The sequence below is a fragment of the Zootoca vivipara genome, chromosome 5 (assembly GCF_965207765.1).
Source record: "Zootoca vivipara chromosome 5, rZooViv2.hap1.1, whole genome shotgun sequence".
Taxonomy (NCBI): Eukaryota; Metazoa; Chordata; class Lepidosauria; order Squamata; family Lacertidae; genus Zootoca; species Zootoca vivipara.
In genome coordinates, this window is record NC_142588.1 from 58,595,761 (window position 1) to 58,612,167 (window position 16,407).

Genomic DNA, 16,407 nt, shown 5'->3' on the forward strand with positions numbered 1-16,407 from the left:
CCTGTTGCCTCTTTCTCAGAGGCCCTCTAGCTGGAGCCTGGAGGGCACCTGGGAAGGGTGAAACAGCTCAGGCGTCCTGCAAGCTCAGCGCCGAGCATCGGAGAGGCGACGCTACCCCTCTCCAATGCTGGGATCCAAGGCTGCAAGCTGGCCGCACCTCCAAGCATCGAAGATACTGGAATGATCCAGGGCTGCGAGGGCATCCAGAAGGGACGCTGCGGCTCGGGCACCCTGCAGGTCCTGCACTGCCTGCAAAAGCAATGCGGGATTGACACACGGAGTTGCTTCGTCCCTCCGGTGAGGAGGACGCAGTTGCTCCGGTGGCATGCCCCGCCTCCATGGCGCGGGACTCTCTCTCTGGTGTGCGCCCACCAGCCCTGGGCACCGGTGGGACATGCTCTGCCACTGCTGACTGGCCAACACAGCCTGGCAACCAGGCATCACTCTCACACCATTACAAAACTTTGTCTGCTTCCCCCATCCCTCACCCTTACAAATTCTCTTTGAGTATGGAGAGCCAAGACTATGGCTCTTGAGTAAAGAGCAGAGTAAATATTGATGCACTATTTCCCAAGGCTCTGTTTTAGAAAAGGGCATTGGCAAACAGGCTGGTAACTCAGCATAATTGTTAAATTAGTAACAACATTAGAAAGCCATGTGTAATCAGGTGACAACTCTGATTTGGGTTGGATTTCTGGTTCAATAAATCATATGTTTAATATGTTTAATAATATAAATAGATGTATTGGGCTTTGTTCAGCAGATGGACGGAGGGAAGGCAGAACCTGTGCAATCCGGGGGGGGGGGGCAGGCCCGGTTGGGTTTTAATGCATGGACACTGGGTGATTTCGGAAAACATCTAAGCCCTAGAAAATTTGGTTCGCCTGCCTGTGCTTTAAATGGGTGTTTTAGATCAGAGTGTAGGCTGCACTGCTCACAAACAAGGCACAGACTGCAGCGCCTTTTAACATGCCAGCAAAAGCCAGTTCATTCTGTCACATCCTTCAGCCGATTAACTATTCCAGCAGCATTCCTAACAGGTACAACCATACAATCAGCAGGAGGGCCAGATAGGATCAGCAGTAACAACTGTGCCACCTGTAGCCTGGTGCAGATTCCTTAGTTTCCTTCCTCCTTCCCTCTCCCCCCACCCCAGAACATATCCATTGGACCCAGTCTCAGCAGAAGCAGAAGCAGAAGCAGCAGAAAAAGCAGCAGGAAACACAGTTACAGCATAGAGAAAGGAAACCTCAAGAGCATAGACTGCCCAGAAGATTTTAGTAGGCAAAGTTTCCTGGATAATAAGATTGTGAAAGACAAAGTCAAGGTATGATGAAGAGCTGCTGGACCTCCAACTAAGGACGCAGGGCAAAATGGCCTGGAGGAGGTATAGATTGTGAAGCTTATTTTGTCTATGGGTGGCATGTGTCAGTCAAGCACAGAAAAGATCTCATTACAGGATTACAGGGTTTGAGATAGATTATTCTCCAATCGTGAGGAGCAGTCTCACACCTGGACCTCTTCATGGGAGGAAAGACCATTTCTATGGAACAAGGTTATAATTAGAGTGCAGGACTCAGCACAGCAATCTCTCATTGGTGCTGTTGAAAGCAGTGGGTGCCCATCCAAGTTATGTTTAACACAGTGATTGGATTATCGCTGATGCTTCTTTTTTTTCCCCCTTCTCCCTACAGGAGACTGTATCAATATCAGGTTGGGGAGCTATGAAGACGACCATGTTCACAATAGCCTTGCAGAACTGTACTTGGGGAATTGTCTCCTTTCTCATGCTGTACTTATGTTCCTTAGCTATGACTGAGCCTGTCAGAAGCAGAGAAGCACACAAAATATCAGCAATGGGGAATACACACATTTAGGTCCTCCTGGAACAGGATTGGCTAAGAGAGATAGGAGAAGGGTGCGGGGGAAGACAAAGAAAACAAGAGTAGGTTTATCTCATAGGTATAAAGAAACAACACCTGAGGGCCTTTCCACATTACCAGAAACCTGGAATTTGCTCTTTTGTACAGTATGCCATGTATTTCCATAGTGCAGGATAGCAGTCAGACTGACTGCAAGGGGATAGTCTTCTGTCAAACTAGTTAAGTGGGAAGATGTGTGATCACCTTTTCAGGAGCACACAACATCCAAGCAAATATAGGGGTGGGGAAAATGAAACTAAAATGCTAACAAAATGGTGGTTTTCAGCAATGACACAGTCACCATCCAATAAAAGACACATGAAACTTATAAGCCCACCTTCTCTGCAGCACTTACTCGCTGTAGGTGGTAGATTGCATCTTCCTAGCATTAAAATACTGCTGTTTGATTGATTGCTGTGGGATAAAGAAACCAAAATCCCTACATCTCACAACAAAAGTGCCATCTGTGAGAAAGACATTTGGATCCCCTGCATCAACTGAACTTTTTTATTGCTCAATTTATATTATTGGCAGGAAAGGCCCTGAGATGCATATCCTTCACGTCAGACAATTTCTCCCTCATTCACTCATAGGAAGCTCCCACAGCAATATAATGTGGTGACACAATTCTCCAAGTCAGACAGCAGAGGAACTGAAATACTGCTATGATCCTATGCAGTGGTTTTTTTCTCTAAAAGAAATGTTTAGGGGTACTCTCATTTTCCTACTCATATTGAAATACTGCCCCTCAATGAGGCCAAACTTAGATTCACAAAATGTTTAGGGGCATGCGTACCCCTGCGTACCCCCAGAAAGAAAGCAATGATCCTATGATTGGGCCTGTAAAAAGCTATGGGTCGTGCAGAGGGATGTGCCTGAAACCAGGTGTGCAAAGACGGAAAATACTTTTAGGCAATCAGGAGGAAACAATGGGGAAGGAAAAGATGAGCGAGTCCCAGGAACAGAGCTGCCTTGGGGTCATTTTCCATATTACATCCATCTGGCAGGTGTGACAACAAGCTATTCATTTGCAGTAGCTTCATACTTAGATTGAGCAATTGTCACCATCTGAGAGCACATATTTCGTTCAACAGTTTGTAGTGAAGTGATAAAAATAACCTGTAGTGGTGAGCTGGTGCACACCTGACACAGCCATTGCATGCAATGACTTAGCTTCTACATGGTGGCTATAACATGTGACCTGACTCTTATACCTTCTTATTGTCACTTGGCAGGAGGGCTATCAAGCAGAAAGGGAAACCACAAAGAGGGTGGATCTTGTTCTATTCAAGGTGGAGATAAATGCCAGTCCCAGTCCAATGCATAGAAATGTAACATACTGTCAATGATGTCTCCCAGGCCCTGGGCGTACAGCAGGTCTCTCAGACGAGCCACTTCATCCTTCAGTTCTCTGATCAGTTTGTTGTTAGGATCCTCATTGATGACAGCGTTGCATCTGATCTGCTTAGCTCGGTCAGCATACCTGTAGGAGCAAGATTCAGTCTGGTTAAACTAGGGAGGGCTGCTGACAATGCCATACTGTGTGGCTTCTACAGAAGCACACTGAGGTGAGCTTCCTCATTCAGTCGCAGAAAACCCAGCTATTTTCCCTCCCAAACTCAGAAAATAGCTCAGTTAATTCCAGTCCAATTCTGAGTTATACAAGACCTCGTTCCACACTCAGTTTTGGTAACCAAGGACACAGAGAGATCAATTCCTTCTCACATCACCCTGGTGAGCCTCCAACCCCACACCCCTCCCATCTACCTACCTGCCCACCTGACTCCATCACTACACACACACAAGCCCCCAAGCTGAAAAAAAACATTCAGGGCCATGCCACTTGTTGATTTTATTTGCAGATTTGTAAACTGAATCATAACCCAAAGTTACAAAAAATGGTGTATAATAAAATAAGATAAAATACCAATGCAAATGAAATATTAGAGGTAAGAACTGAAAACTGCCAATATTACTACTTCTACCAGGAAATACAAAATGTGATTACACCACTAGTATAGTAGAGAGATTCTGTAGGGCTCTGGACAGGGGAGCATACTGGGACTCTCCCGGCCTCTACTGCACTCTCAGTGAATCACCAGCAGAGCTCTTTAGAGTGGTGAACCAGATGGCCCAGACCTAGGTTGTATCGCTGAAAACAGAGCAGTCACTAGTCTGCTGTGAGAGATTTGTGAACTACTTTGAGGGCAGAATCACTCGGATCCATGCTGAGGTTGATGCCACAATTGGTCTGGCTCCATTGGAGGTCCCTGGAGCACCATCGAATTACACCTTGTGGGATTGGTTTCAGTTGTTGCAGCCTGAGGATCTGGCCTCCTCAGACAATAAAGCATTTTAGTCTGGCAGTCTGAATCGAGAGGGGTTCCTCACAAGTGAACAGGGATGTTTCTTCCCTCTTATGCAGAGTCAAACTGATAACAATAGCACAGTGAAATCCCTGGAGGACAACGATATGGACAAAGAAGTGGTGGAACCTCAGACTGTTCCTGTGGCAACAACATTAGTTAACAGCAAAGCATATTCAGTGCCTTCCATAGGAAGGAGCTCTACTACACTATTAGCAAGGAACTGTGAGGATGTTATTAATGCTGGGGATAGATAGGGTGTTGGGAGGAGAATACACATGTGTATTCCTTCATTCAACATTATTTGCATAGCTCCTACAATTAAATCAGGCTGTTTTTTTCGCCATGTGAATTTTTTTCCTGCTTGATGTATCTGATCAACGTATCAGGGCATATCAGCATGCTTTTCCAGGCTCCAAAAGGGCACATTCACCACTACTGCTATTGTGAAACTACTGTGGGTTATAAAAGTGATCAAAGTGGCAGTAAGTTAATACTATACACTCAGTGCTTTTCTGCATAAACAACTTGAAACTGTTGTGATATGAACATTATATGCAAACTTGCATTTCCAGACTTAAAGGATTCAGATTTTCCTCTTTTTTAATTTATTTATTTTTTTACTTCAACCCCACTGGAAAAAAAAGTTCCTGTTTACTCAGTATCCAAACATGTTTTCCAACTGGAACATCTTGAGAGTAGTCTCATACAAGCAACATAGTCTAATTTCAAAAGGGAAATCTTTTACCCCTTGGCCCCATTCAGAGTATGAGAAGACTTGCATGGGACCTACCTTAAGGTGCTGAGAGTCTCATCATAGTTGATGTCAGCTGGACTGAGAGCAGCAACCATAGCAGTCCGAGAGTTACCACCTGCCCAGGAAATTCACAGAAAAACAGTGGCTGGTACAAGTATAAAGTTAGATACCACACCTCTCCTTTGGCTCCCTTCCTTTCTAACACTCTTCCTGTATATCCATTATTTCACTCTCATGTTCACCATATCATTGTGCCCACAAGGTATGAGCAAACCGTAAAACTGCCCCAAGCACCATGATAGCCTCATCAGTCATCCAAACATTGTTCGAGTTGGAGAAAAATTGGGTAATAGCAATGCTATCCATGCTTGAACATATTGATGCAATGAGATTTCTGGCAACAGTGCTGCTTATTGGAGTGTTACCCACCCCTCCAATAGAAGGAGTCATACAATAAACAACCTGCAGGGCCACTGCCAATAAATCTGAGATTAAGGATAGATCTAAGATAAGTCATGAGAATAAAGTACCTAGATTTTCTCGGAGCAGCCAGGTAAGTACAGAATCCCGGTATGGAATAAAGTCTGTTTTTTTCTTCTTCTTATTCTACAGGGAGGACAGAATACAACAATTAAACATACACTTCTGATTCTGAAAGTGTTTGCCAATCCAAGGAATACAGAACATTAAGCATATGTACACCCCTGTTCTTTGAATCAAAAGCAAGCCCCACTGAATCCATGGCAAGTATGTTACGATCTAGGTCATTTTCTGGGGCGGGGCATAACAATGGGCTGGATCTGTCTCTTCTCGGTCATTTTGATTATTTAAGGTTTCAACTACCAGGAGAAACAAAGCTGAGAACTTCAGGCAGGCACCATGGAACACATGGGAAAACACCTATGCCTCTCTTGCTAACACCACCCCTGCTCTCTGCACAAGAGCCCCTTAGCTGCACCAGCTGCAGCTCACCAGAAAAAAATATGGTTGGCTTTTTAAAAGGTTACACGGAGTATCCAGGATTTTTGTTAGGAGGGCAGAACTGACATGATTGGCCAGTTAATTAAGTATTTCTATTGTTTTACTTGGTGGGGGGCAACCGCCCCCCTTCCCCCCTTGACTACACCCATGCATGGAGGGAAGACAAGTATGTGTGTGCCAGGTAGACAAAGGAGGGGATAGAAATGCTAAGAAAGACATAGCATGTCAAGTCTGTGATGTGCTCACATAGACTTTTCCTCTCTTGTTTGGAAGTAAATCCCATTACAGTCATACCTCAGAAGTCGAACAGAATCCATTCCGGAAGTCCGTACTTTCAACTTCTGAAACTTTCGACTTCCAATGTGCGGCTTCTGATTGGCTGCAGGAAGCTCCTGCAGCCAATCGGAAGCCCCGTTGGACGGTTGGCTTCTGAAAGAATGTTCAAAAACTGGAACACTCCGGGTTTTTGATCATTCGGGAGCTGGAAGGTTCGACTCCCAAGGCATTCGGGAGCCAAGGTACGACTGCACATCTGGAAGATGTATAGGATTGTAGCTGCAGCCACAAGAAGATGTGGGCCTCCACAAAACCAATGGGCAAAGTTGAAGCCCTTTGTTGCGGGCACCCACAATCTTTGGCATGAGGTGGCACCTATGTCTCCAAGCTAGTTATGGAAGAGAACAAGGGAGATCAGCTCATTCCTATAACCACCTCTAAAGCACAGGTATTTACCTTATTTGGTCCTGAATCCTGAAAAGAAACCAGAGATACTGATTAGAATTGCATGAACATGTATTACTAAAATGGGTCAAATAAAATAAGAATTGGATTTGGGGACTAATGGAAATAAGAAAATGGGACCAACGTCCTGACTTCACAAGCCAGATATAATACCCACATGCCCAGATGGAGAGCATTTTTGATGCAATCCTAACCTAGTTCTGTGCAAATGGAGGGGGTCAGGATAAGGTGCAAGGAACCCTCTGCCAACTTCCACTGGTGAGGAGAGCTCTGTACTCAGTGTGGCAGGAAACTACCAATAGCAGTTCTCTCTGGCCATCAGTAAAGTCTGGGAAAGCCCTGAGACAGAAAATTTGGGGGCAGGCCAATCCAAAGTCCTGAAGATATCCCAACCAACCCTGTGGCCTCTCTGCTGTGCCAGCCTCAAGCTCGTGTAGCAAAAAAGGACTCCCCCTACCCCCAAGAGGCATATTCTGACCTAGTCAGCACAAGCAGCAGAGTTTGGGAAGCAGCGGTTGCTCCACCTTGCTACTCCCCAACCTAGTCTTAGGATTGCTCTGCCCATCACAGTTCAGAGGTAAGGTTCATAGAATTATAGTGGTGTGGAAGATAGGGTGCTAGCCTTGACAAAATAAGGAGCATATGTCAGCCATACAAAGGTTTTCTCCCGCTAAGATCCATTCCTAAAGTGTTCAGACCTTTCAACTCAAGTCAACTACATCTTGTATGATTAAGAGCTGCTAGAATGTTTTCAAACAAATATAATTATTCTTTACAGATATAGTTCTCTTGCATCTTAATTTTTAAAGAAACAATTAACAAAAATGTCCTGTCTTTGTTTTGTTTTTCACATAACATTTGTGGACATTAGACTTAATTTTAGAAACTTAAATGTATTGGAAATTTCCTGTTTTGATTATCAGATTCCCTTCCCCCCACCCCAATCCAAAAAGCACATAAGGAGATGGGGGCTTAAAGAAAAAAGCCTAATTCCTCTTCTCAGGCCTTTTAAACGGTGGAGTGGTGGAGGGGAGAATATTGCTTTTGTTTGTTATTATGGTATGCATTTTTGTGTTTTTATAGTATAAACTGCCCTGTGATCCTCAGATGAAAGGCAGTATAGAAATAATAATAATAATAATAATAATAATAATAATAATAGATTCATAGCTGCTCCAGGAACCAAATGGCCGAGCAATTATTGTGAAGCATTGCAGAGTGTGTATTGAGAGATGTAAACTCTGTATATAAACTCACAACTATCAATCCTTACCATCTCAGCCAGAGCAGAAATCACCTTCCCCAGCGTAGTGAGTGATTTATTGATGTTTGCTCCTTCCTGTAAGAACAAGACAATCCTTATTTGGAGCAACTAATTCCAACACAAACTTTTCACAAAGAAATTTCAACTGCTGAGGACATTCTGCTTCACACAACCATCAGGATTAAGAATTACTCCCTTGAGAAGTTACCTCCTGAATAATAACAATAACAATAACAATAATTTGGTGAAACTCCACTCCCATGCAGTGACAGACAGCTTTGCCTGTTTCTCAACCAGAATGAATGAAGGGCAGCAATATGGGATGGCATTAATAGTTAGGCAAGAAGGAACCAGCAGCAAAATGACTGAAATGGAAAAGAATGGAATATGAGCAAGTATGGACTGTAGAAAAGGACTGGTACATGAATAGTGATAATTACCAGGACAATTTCATACATTTCAGGGTTTTTTTTTTTTGTTTTTGTATTTTCCAACAGATCTTATGCCATAGTGTCTGGGCTTGGTATACCCAATCCTACATATAATAAAGATACATGCATCTATTTCTAGTTTAATTTGGTTCCTTCTCTTACCTTCAGTCTTGTGCCTTTTGCTCCTGTGGAATCAGCTCGTTCACTCCCTGCAAGATCCACTAAGCTAATTTTGCTGACCTGAAATCAGAAAAACAGATGAGGAACTTGTTGCCTATGATATCTACCACTTGAACAGGAGGCCACCTAGGTACTGACATATGCCACTTTTGAGTGATGCAAGAAAGGCAGCAAAGAAATAGAACGCATGACCACGATGATGTTTCATAACAAGGCACAACAGTTTAGCAGCAAATGCTTTGTTCAAATGAAAGTGTTGAACTCATCCCAACTCTTGCTTGGCGTGACACTAGAAGGGCCACATGCAGTCAAGATGTTGGAAGCCTTAAGAGTGTCATTCAGAAGGAAATCCTTCACTCCACTTATCGCACAAGTGCTGACTAGACAGGCTAAACTGAGAACTGTTTCTGTGTTTTTTCCAATGTTTTTTAAAATTAAAACTTGTTCATTTCCTTTCTGTCAATAACAAAACTCAAGGCAATGTACAATAAAAACAACCAAGAAACCATAACAACACAAGATGCTTGCGCAATGGGGCTCCCCATGATGACCACATTTGTCCCAACTCTTACAGCAGTCCAGAGGATCCAATATCCAGAGGATCCAGACCCATTAAAGGTACATAGGCCTTAAGGCTAATAACCACGATGGCTACATGGCACTTCCATGTTCAGAGCCAGCAGCAGAGGACTACTGCCATCAAGCTCTGCTGGTGGGCTTATTGGAAACATCTGGTTGCTGAGTTAGATTAACCTTTGGTATGATCCCACTCTTTTTACATTCCTAGTATCCATATATTTTGGTGAAAGTTCTGACAACACAAAGTTTGAGCATATTCTGATGATTTTTTTTTTACTCCCAGACCCAACTCTAATTCATTGGTGGATGGAGGGCTTTGCAAAGGAAATGTAAGGAAGATTAAGGAATACTGTAGCAGGTTCGTCTTCTAAGCAACCCATCAAGCTATCTTCACCTCATTTTTTTGTACAATGATGATCTTTGCCCAGCTGAGGTCAGAGGCTGAGTCATGGCCGTGTAGTTGTAACAAGGAAGGTGGCAGGAGGCTGAACCCATTCCACCCCTAACCTCTTGCGCTGCTGGCAGGAACACCAACTTTTACTGGTCTGCCTACACTCACCTTCTCAGTGGTGATGTCAGTCTCTGCATCATGCCGTTTCTGGGTGAAGATAATGTTGAAGACGGCATGTGAGCGGCTGCTGGTTTCATTCATATTGGTGGCAGCCACCGTCCTGTTGAGCAAGAACAACAGTGAAGTGTTAAATTTCTATTTCTGCTTAAATTGGTAATCCAAGTTTCACTTTCTACTTGCAAAGATCCAATGCTATAAGGAGGTCTTTCTCCAAGGTCTCAAAAGCCTCATTCAATTTGGAAGCAAGGCTGACAAGGCAGGAGTCCAGGCTGGTAATTAAGATTCTAAACAGTGCTCAAGTGCTTAAGCAATTCTTTAAAACAGGAATGGGAAACCCATGAACCTCCCATCAGCTGCAGCCATCATTGTCAATGGTCAGAGATTTATAGCAGTTGTAGTCCAACATCTGGAGAGCCACGGGTTTGCTAGGGGGTCCTCATGTCCCAGTACCATCAACTGTCCCCTTATGCAACCTCAGCCCCCCGATAACCCCCCTTGCCACAAAGACCTCTGATGGAAAGAGCTCTGAATAACAATTAGATTCATGACTCCATGGGAGAATGAGGTAGGCCTTCCTGCAGGTTTTTTTTTGTACCTGGCTTTGTTTCCAGAGTCCATTAGATCCTGGATGTCATTATAGGACATGACAGCTAGTTTCGAGAGATCTTCGACGTATGGTCCAAGGAGTGGGTGCTCTCTCACCCTCAGGTTTCCTTTGTTCTTGGGGTTCAGGAGGTCACGCACACGCTCACAGTATATTTCCATGTAGCTCACCTGTGGGGCACAATGTGCAGACAATGGGAATTATGCACTGAAAAACGGGATCTATTTGAACATAAGCACAGCTGCATAGGAGAAGGCACATCTTGTGGACACTACCTGATACACACACAATGCAAGTTATCTCTTCAGAACACAATAAAACAAAATGCCTCTGACCTCAGCCTACAATATATTATTTCCAAACAGTGAGTTGGGAGAAGTTCTTTGGGAAGACCTCACAAAGAAAATCTACGAACAGATCAAAGGGGTTTAGGAACACAATTTTTAAAAAAAATTAAGGATTTTCGTGGTTTACAAAGGTAGTACAATATCTCATATTTTTTCCATGTATCATTTTTATACATCGATCTTCTTTGTTGAGACATTGGGGAGAGGGTGGTGGGAAAAGGTGGGTGGGGAGGAGGGTGGGGTGGGGTGCCGATGTTTCTATTTTCCTTAATACATGTAGGGGTTTAGTGTCAGCGTTGTTTGTGCATGTTTTCTGTTGTTTGCTTTTGTTCCTTTGTTGGTGAGAGAGGTCGGGAGTTGGCGTAGGATGTCATAGTTCATCTGTGATTGGCTGTGGTGATCTTTGGTTTCTTGCGTGAGTGGGGTGGGTGTTTTGATTAGGTCAGCCATATTGATTTGTATGCTGATGGAGGTTAAGCAGAATGCTGTGCACACTTATCTGAAAGTAAGGCCCACTGAACACAATGGGACATACTTCCAAATAATTAATCATCTGATAGCTCTGTGTTCCACTGATAGCTCAAACTTTCTTTGGATTGCACTTTTTACCCAGTACTCTCTTCACAAGCTTTTCAAACCCTGAAGACAGATGTGTAAAAAGAAATATGCACAGCAGATAGTGCTAACAGAAGCGAATTTTCAAAAGGGAGCTGCTTTGTGAGCAGAGCTGCATATTATTCATCTGATAAGGGGAGGAGGGAGCACAGCTGTGCAGGATCATCACGTTAACACTGAAAGCTGACTAAAGGCTTGTCCACACTGCTGCTTATCCAAGCAGTTTTGCATTTGCCCCACCGTTTTCCCCTGCAAAACCTGCTGTTTAGCACTAAATCGGAACAAACAGCAACCCACAGAAAACACAACTGCCATTTGTTCCAATTCAATGCTAAACTACGAGATTTCTTGGGGGAAAGCAGCAGGGCGAACAGACATGTGGGTGAACCCTAAGGCAGCTGCTGCCCACTAAATTTGTACCTAAGTGTAAACATAGTGAACCCCTAGGGTGGAGAGATAAAAAGAAGAAGACAGGGCTGCTTCACCTAACAGTTGTGTAGAAAAGAGAATTTCGCATTAAAAAGCCATAGCTGCTGAAATCCTTTCTTCTAAACAACTATTAAAGGTCAGGAGTCTTGCCTTCTTTTTTACCTGGTCCCTAAGATTTTAATAGAACACTATTCTGTAACTTTTGTTGTTGTTGTCAATTCATAATCTTTGTGTTTCCACACGCCGATATAACTTACATTCATGCTCACTATATTCTATCTTACCCCAAAGGAAGTATAGACTATGACTGAGTATCAGTTCTTACCTCCACTGAGTATGACATGTTGTCATTCGTTGTGTCATTGATTCGAGAGAAAAGATCCTCACAAAGCTGCATAACATCAGAAGGAAAGAAAAAGAGCTGCATTTATCCGCGACAATAGCACCATTTACTCAGAATCTATCAGTAATTTGGCAGCTGCCTAGATTTCTATCTATATGTTTGTTGAACAAGAAAATCTATGTCACTGGGATAGCTGGGATATAGCTAGAGTAAAGGTAAAGGCACCCCTGACCGTTTGGTCCAGTCGCGGACGACTCTGGGATTGCGCGCTCATCTCGCTCTATAGGCCGAGGGAGCCGGCGTTTGTCTGCAGCCAGCTTCCGGGTCATGTGGCCAGCATGACTAAGCCGCTTCTGGCACACCAGAGCAGCGCACGGAAACACCGTTTACCTTCCCGCCGGAGCGATACCTATTTATCTACTTGCACTTGACATGCTTTCAAACTGCTAGGTGGGCAGGAGCTGGGACCGAACAATGGGAGCTTACCCCGTCGTGGGGATTCAAACCACCGACCTTCTGATCAGCAAACCCTAGGCTCTGTGGTTTAGACCACAGCACCACCCGTGTCCCATTTATAGCTAGGGTAGCTCCACATATAAGTTCATCCCTTCACTGAAACAAAGACCATACTGGTAGCTTTGAGTAAATTTTCAGCTAAATCTCTTGTCCAGCCAGTAGCCCTGAGTTCTCTCTCATTTGCTCCCCCCTGCACAGTCAATGATTTACTTCAGCCAATTGATGGACAGAGGTGTCAACGGGGGCCCTTAGCCTTGTGTTGCTTCGCAAAATAATGGAATGTATCTTCTCTCCAACGCCCATGCTCTCTTTTTCCCTGTCTTCCCTCATGGTTTCCTGGGTTCCTTCATGGGTTGAATCAACAGCCACTGCCCTTCAGCTCAGTTATGGCCTCCCAGAGATATTATTGGTGTCCCCTTTAACTCACCTACCACGAGGTGGTACTTTCCATTTTCTCAATGAGCCCATGGAATTCCACACTCTCTTTATTGCCGCTCACCAACTTAACTGTTCCACACCCTCCTGACCTTTCTTATAGTTATTCCCTTTCCAAAGGCCACCCCAAGCACCCCTTTCCTGGACCTGCTTGTAAGTTTCTAGCTGCATTCTCTTGTTGTTATAGTTACCTGGGGGATTATGCCTTGTTGGTCCTTCTCCTGTCTGCCCATCATAGTGTAGGACTTGCCAGCCCCAGTCTGGCCATAGGCAAATATGCAGACATTATAACCTTCAAAAGCATGCTGCAGCATCTCTTCCCCAATGTCCCGGTACACTTGCTTTTGAGAAGCATAGTTGATGTCTTCAGGCTATTAAGAAAAAGATAATGGGGAATGAGATGAGGAATGCTGAGAAAGCATCAAAAGAAAAAAGAAGAGAACTCTTCTCCCCTTTCCATGGCATGTTGTCCGTTTGTTTTTTAAACAGGAACTATTCTAAAAACATATCAGAATTGCTACAACCTCACATTGGAGCAGTTTGATCAGAATATTTTTGTGTGTGTGCTATTACTTCTGAGCAATTATTGGAGCAAAAATACGAACTCAGGATGGAATTTGGAGCCTTCCAGCAGAGGAGGATCTTCTCAAATGATTTCTTTCAAGGTTTAGAAGACATAATGCATAACGCTATGTAGCCATTTGGAAAATGGCAACCCAAACTGCCCTGCAGAATTACGCTAAATTCCACTAAAGTGTATAGCATAATAATCATCCTATATTTGATCTATATTCAGTTGACCCACTGTTATGACATGGTGGGCCTCAGAAAGATTTCTATTGATGCTATATTAGTATTGTAACTGAAGTAATCACTGAGGCATTTGACTCCAACTGATGTAACGTTGAACAGCACTACCCTGATGAATATCTTTTGGAGTATATATTAGGCAGATAAAATAAAAAGGCCCATAAACCCAGCTGTACAAATACAGAGAGCAGCTGAGTCACAGTTTCCCTGCTATTTGTCCATGAATTGCTTGTGATTACTCCTCAAAATTATTTCTTGTTCAAAACCACTTACTGAATAATTGCCTTGAATTATTTTTAGACAAATATTTATTCAGGAGCATCTCACTATACAGTAACTTCAAAATCCAAGCCCAATGCTAAGCCAACTTAATAGTACAGTGGTACCTCTAGTTACGAACTTAATTTGTTCCAGAGTTCCGTTTTTAACTGCTCTTAACTAGAGGCGTGCTTTCGCTAATGGGGCCTTTTGCTGTCGCTGCGCCGCCGGCACACAATTTCCATTCTCATCCTGGGGCAAAGTTCTCAACTTGAGGTAACTCTTCCAGGTAAGCGGAGTTTGTAACCTGAAGCGTTTGTAACTCGAGGTACCACTGTATGCAAAAGCAAATGCATCCCCAGTTGTAGTTTAGTGTCTACTTACTGTTGTGTGAGACCAATAGGAATAGTCAAAGTTGAAACTTTTTGGTGTCTCCTTGGGCTGCTTTGGGTTAATGATAGCTAAGAAGAAACAGAGAGGGGGAAACCATAATATGATATGAACCCTCGGCAACCAGCATTTCTACGTTTCAATAGAATAATTGTTGCTTTGAGGCATCCAGGTCCCTACTTTTGCATGCAAAGGATCACAGCAGCCGCTGTGAGCTGCCCAAGGGAGGAGGTCGGCAGCAGCCGTGGAGAGACCATGGAGAGGCAACGGGAGCTCTCTCGCGGCTGCCGCCATACTCCTCCCTGAGCTCAGTGGGGGCAGCAATGGCAGTGGAATATGGGCATTCCAGGATCAAATCAGAAGCTGAGACGAAGCATATAGTCCCCCAACACAGAGACATACATTCAACTATTATGTTCTTAAATTCTTCCATTCAGCGATATCCTCCCACAGAAGGCAGATGTGTTGATTGCTGGGCCATTAAAGCCATCTACAGCTGCTATGAGCTCTTGGATGATTTCTAATTATCTGTTTGGTTTATCCAAAAAGGTCTTAGCAATGTAAATCATGATGCAGCCAATGCAGGTGGCTCTTCACGTCCAAAGAGACTTTAGCATGATGTGATACCACACTGTGGGGACATGCACATGAATAACATGACTACAGAAATAAGGCTGACTTCCTGGGTCTTTAGGCTGCCCCCCGCTCTCTCACACACACACTCCTGGTGTGGGATCAGATCACATGCATAAGCTCCCTCCCACTGCATAATATCCACAGCCCGATATAATGTATTTATTTAGATTTTTTTTAATATGGTGTTTTTCCAATCCATAAAGCAGCTTACATAAAAATACAAGAAACCTGCTTAAAACAACAATGCAAATCGGAGGGGGGGGGACACACAGTGATTTCATCCACTGAACATGATCATAAACAGCCTACAAATGAGTCAGCAGCCAAATGCTACTCAGTATAGTTGGGTTTCATGTCCCTTGGGGAATGCAGAGAGGAAAGGAAGCAGCTCCTGACCTTGCAAGGGGGGCTATTTTTACTTAAATGGTTTCAGCAGAAGTTTCAAGAGCAGTTTACAAAAGCATGATAAAATACAAAAAAAAGCATGAACAGCATACTTAAAAAATCATTAATACATTAGAATGCACATAAAAGCCTAGGGAAATAAATAAGGTTATTCCACAACCTTAAGGCATAATCTTTTTGATTAGAAGCCTGTGGGTGGGAACATTGCAGTTCCCGGCCCGACACACAAGCACTCGCATGCCAGCTGGGGACAGGATGCGTCATGTGACATGTAACGTGGCACATCATGTGCCCCCACAATGTGGGGGGCAAGTCAGCACCTTTGGTAGGAACTCTGTATATTGTTTCTACAGCTGTTCAGTGTAGGCACTAAATCATGTTGTTGTTGTTGTTGTTGTTGTTGTTGTTGTTGTTGTTGTTGTTGTTGTTGTTGTTGCATGTGCATTAGACTTTCAGTTTCGGTGTGCTGCTTCCTATCATACATAGGAAGGAGCATTTGTACATCCATCTGTGGTAACAGTATGCCTCCATTTACAGCAACCAAGTGCTTCTTTTTGCTGGTATGCTATGCAGCAACAAAATAGGCCTAAAACATTCGACACAGTGCTGGCCTGAGTAGAGAGACATGGAATGAGTGTATAGCAGAGCTTTACCTTCGTAGCAAGCAGTGCTCTTAAGACCACAGAAGGGTCATTAACCATGAGTCTTGATGTAAGGGACTCAGAGGTAATTGATAAGCATAGCTGACAGCAAACATGGCAAGGTCAGTGGTTATGTGCATCAGTTACTAGAGCTAGCTGCAGACACAGCTATGACGAGTCTCCCAC

General features: G+C 43.7%; 1 protein-coding gene across 12 annotated transcripts in view; it reads right to left on the minus strand.

Annotated features, from left to right (window-relative positions):
• Window positions 1-16,407, minus strand: part of KIF1A (kinesin family member 1A) — a 114,544-nt gene that overhangs the window by 66,385 nt on the left and 31,752 nt on the right. For 8 of the 12 annotated variants that reach the window (XM_060274631.2, XM_060274630.2, XM_060274627.2 and 5 more), the window contains exons 3-14: window positions 14,534-14,610; window positions 13,273-13,452; window positions 12,113-12,178; window positions 10,388-10,566; window positions 9,781-9,892; window positions 8,625-8,702; window positions 8,041-8,106; window positions 6,759-6,776; window positions 5,576-5,651; window positions 5,082-5,160; window positions 3,263-3,405; window positions 1,872-1,898 (exon numbers count right to left, since the gene is read on the minus strand). In XM_060274631.2, coding sequence (XP_060130614.1) covers window positions 1,872-1,898; window positions 3,263-3,405; window positions 5,082-5,160; window positions 5,576-5,651; window positions 6,759-6,776; window positions 8,041-8,106; window positions 8,625-8,702; window positions 9,781-9,892; window positions 10,388-10,566; window positions 12,113-12,178; window positions 13,273-13,452; window positions 14,534-14,610 — 1,101 coding nt within the window. The remainder of the gene's footprint in view (window positions 1-1,871; window positions 1,899-3,262; window positions 3,406-5,081; window positions 5,161-5,575; window positions 5,652-6,758; window positions 6,777-8,040; window positions 8,107-8,624; window positions 8,703-9,780; window positions 9,893-10,387; window positions 10,567-12,112; window positions 12,179-13,272; window positions 13,453-14,533; window positions 14,611-16,407) is intronic. The other 4 variants (XM_060274633.2, XM_060274632.2, XM_060274629.2 and 1 more) reach the window with 1 other exon arrangement.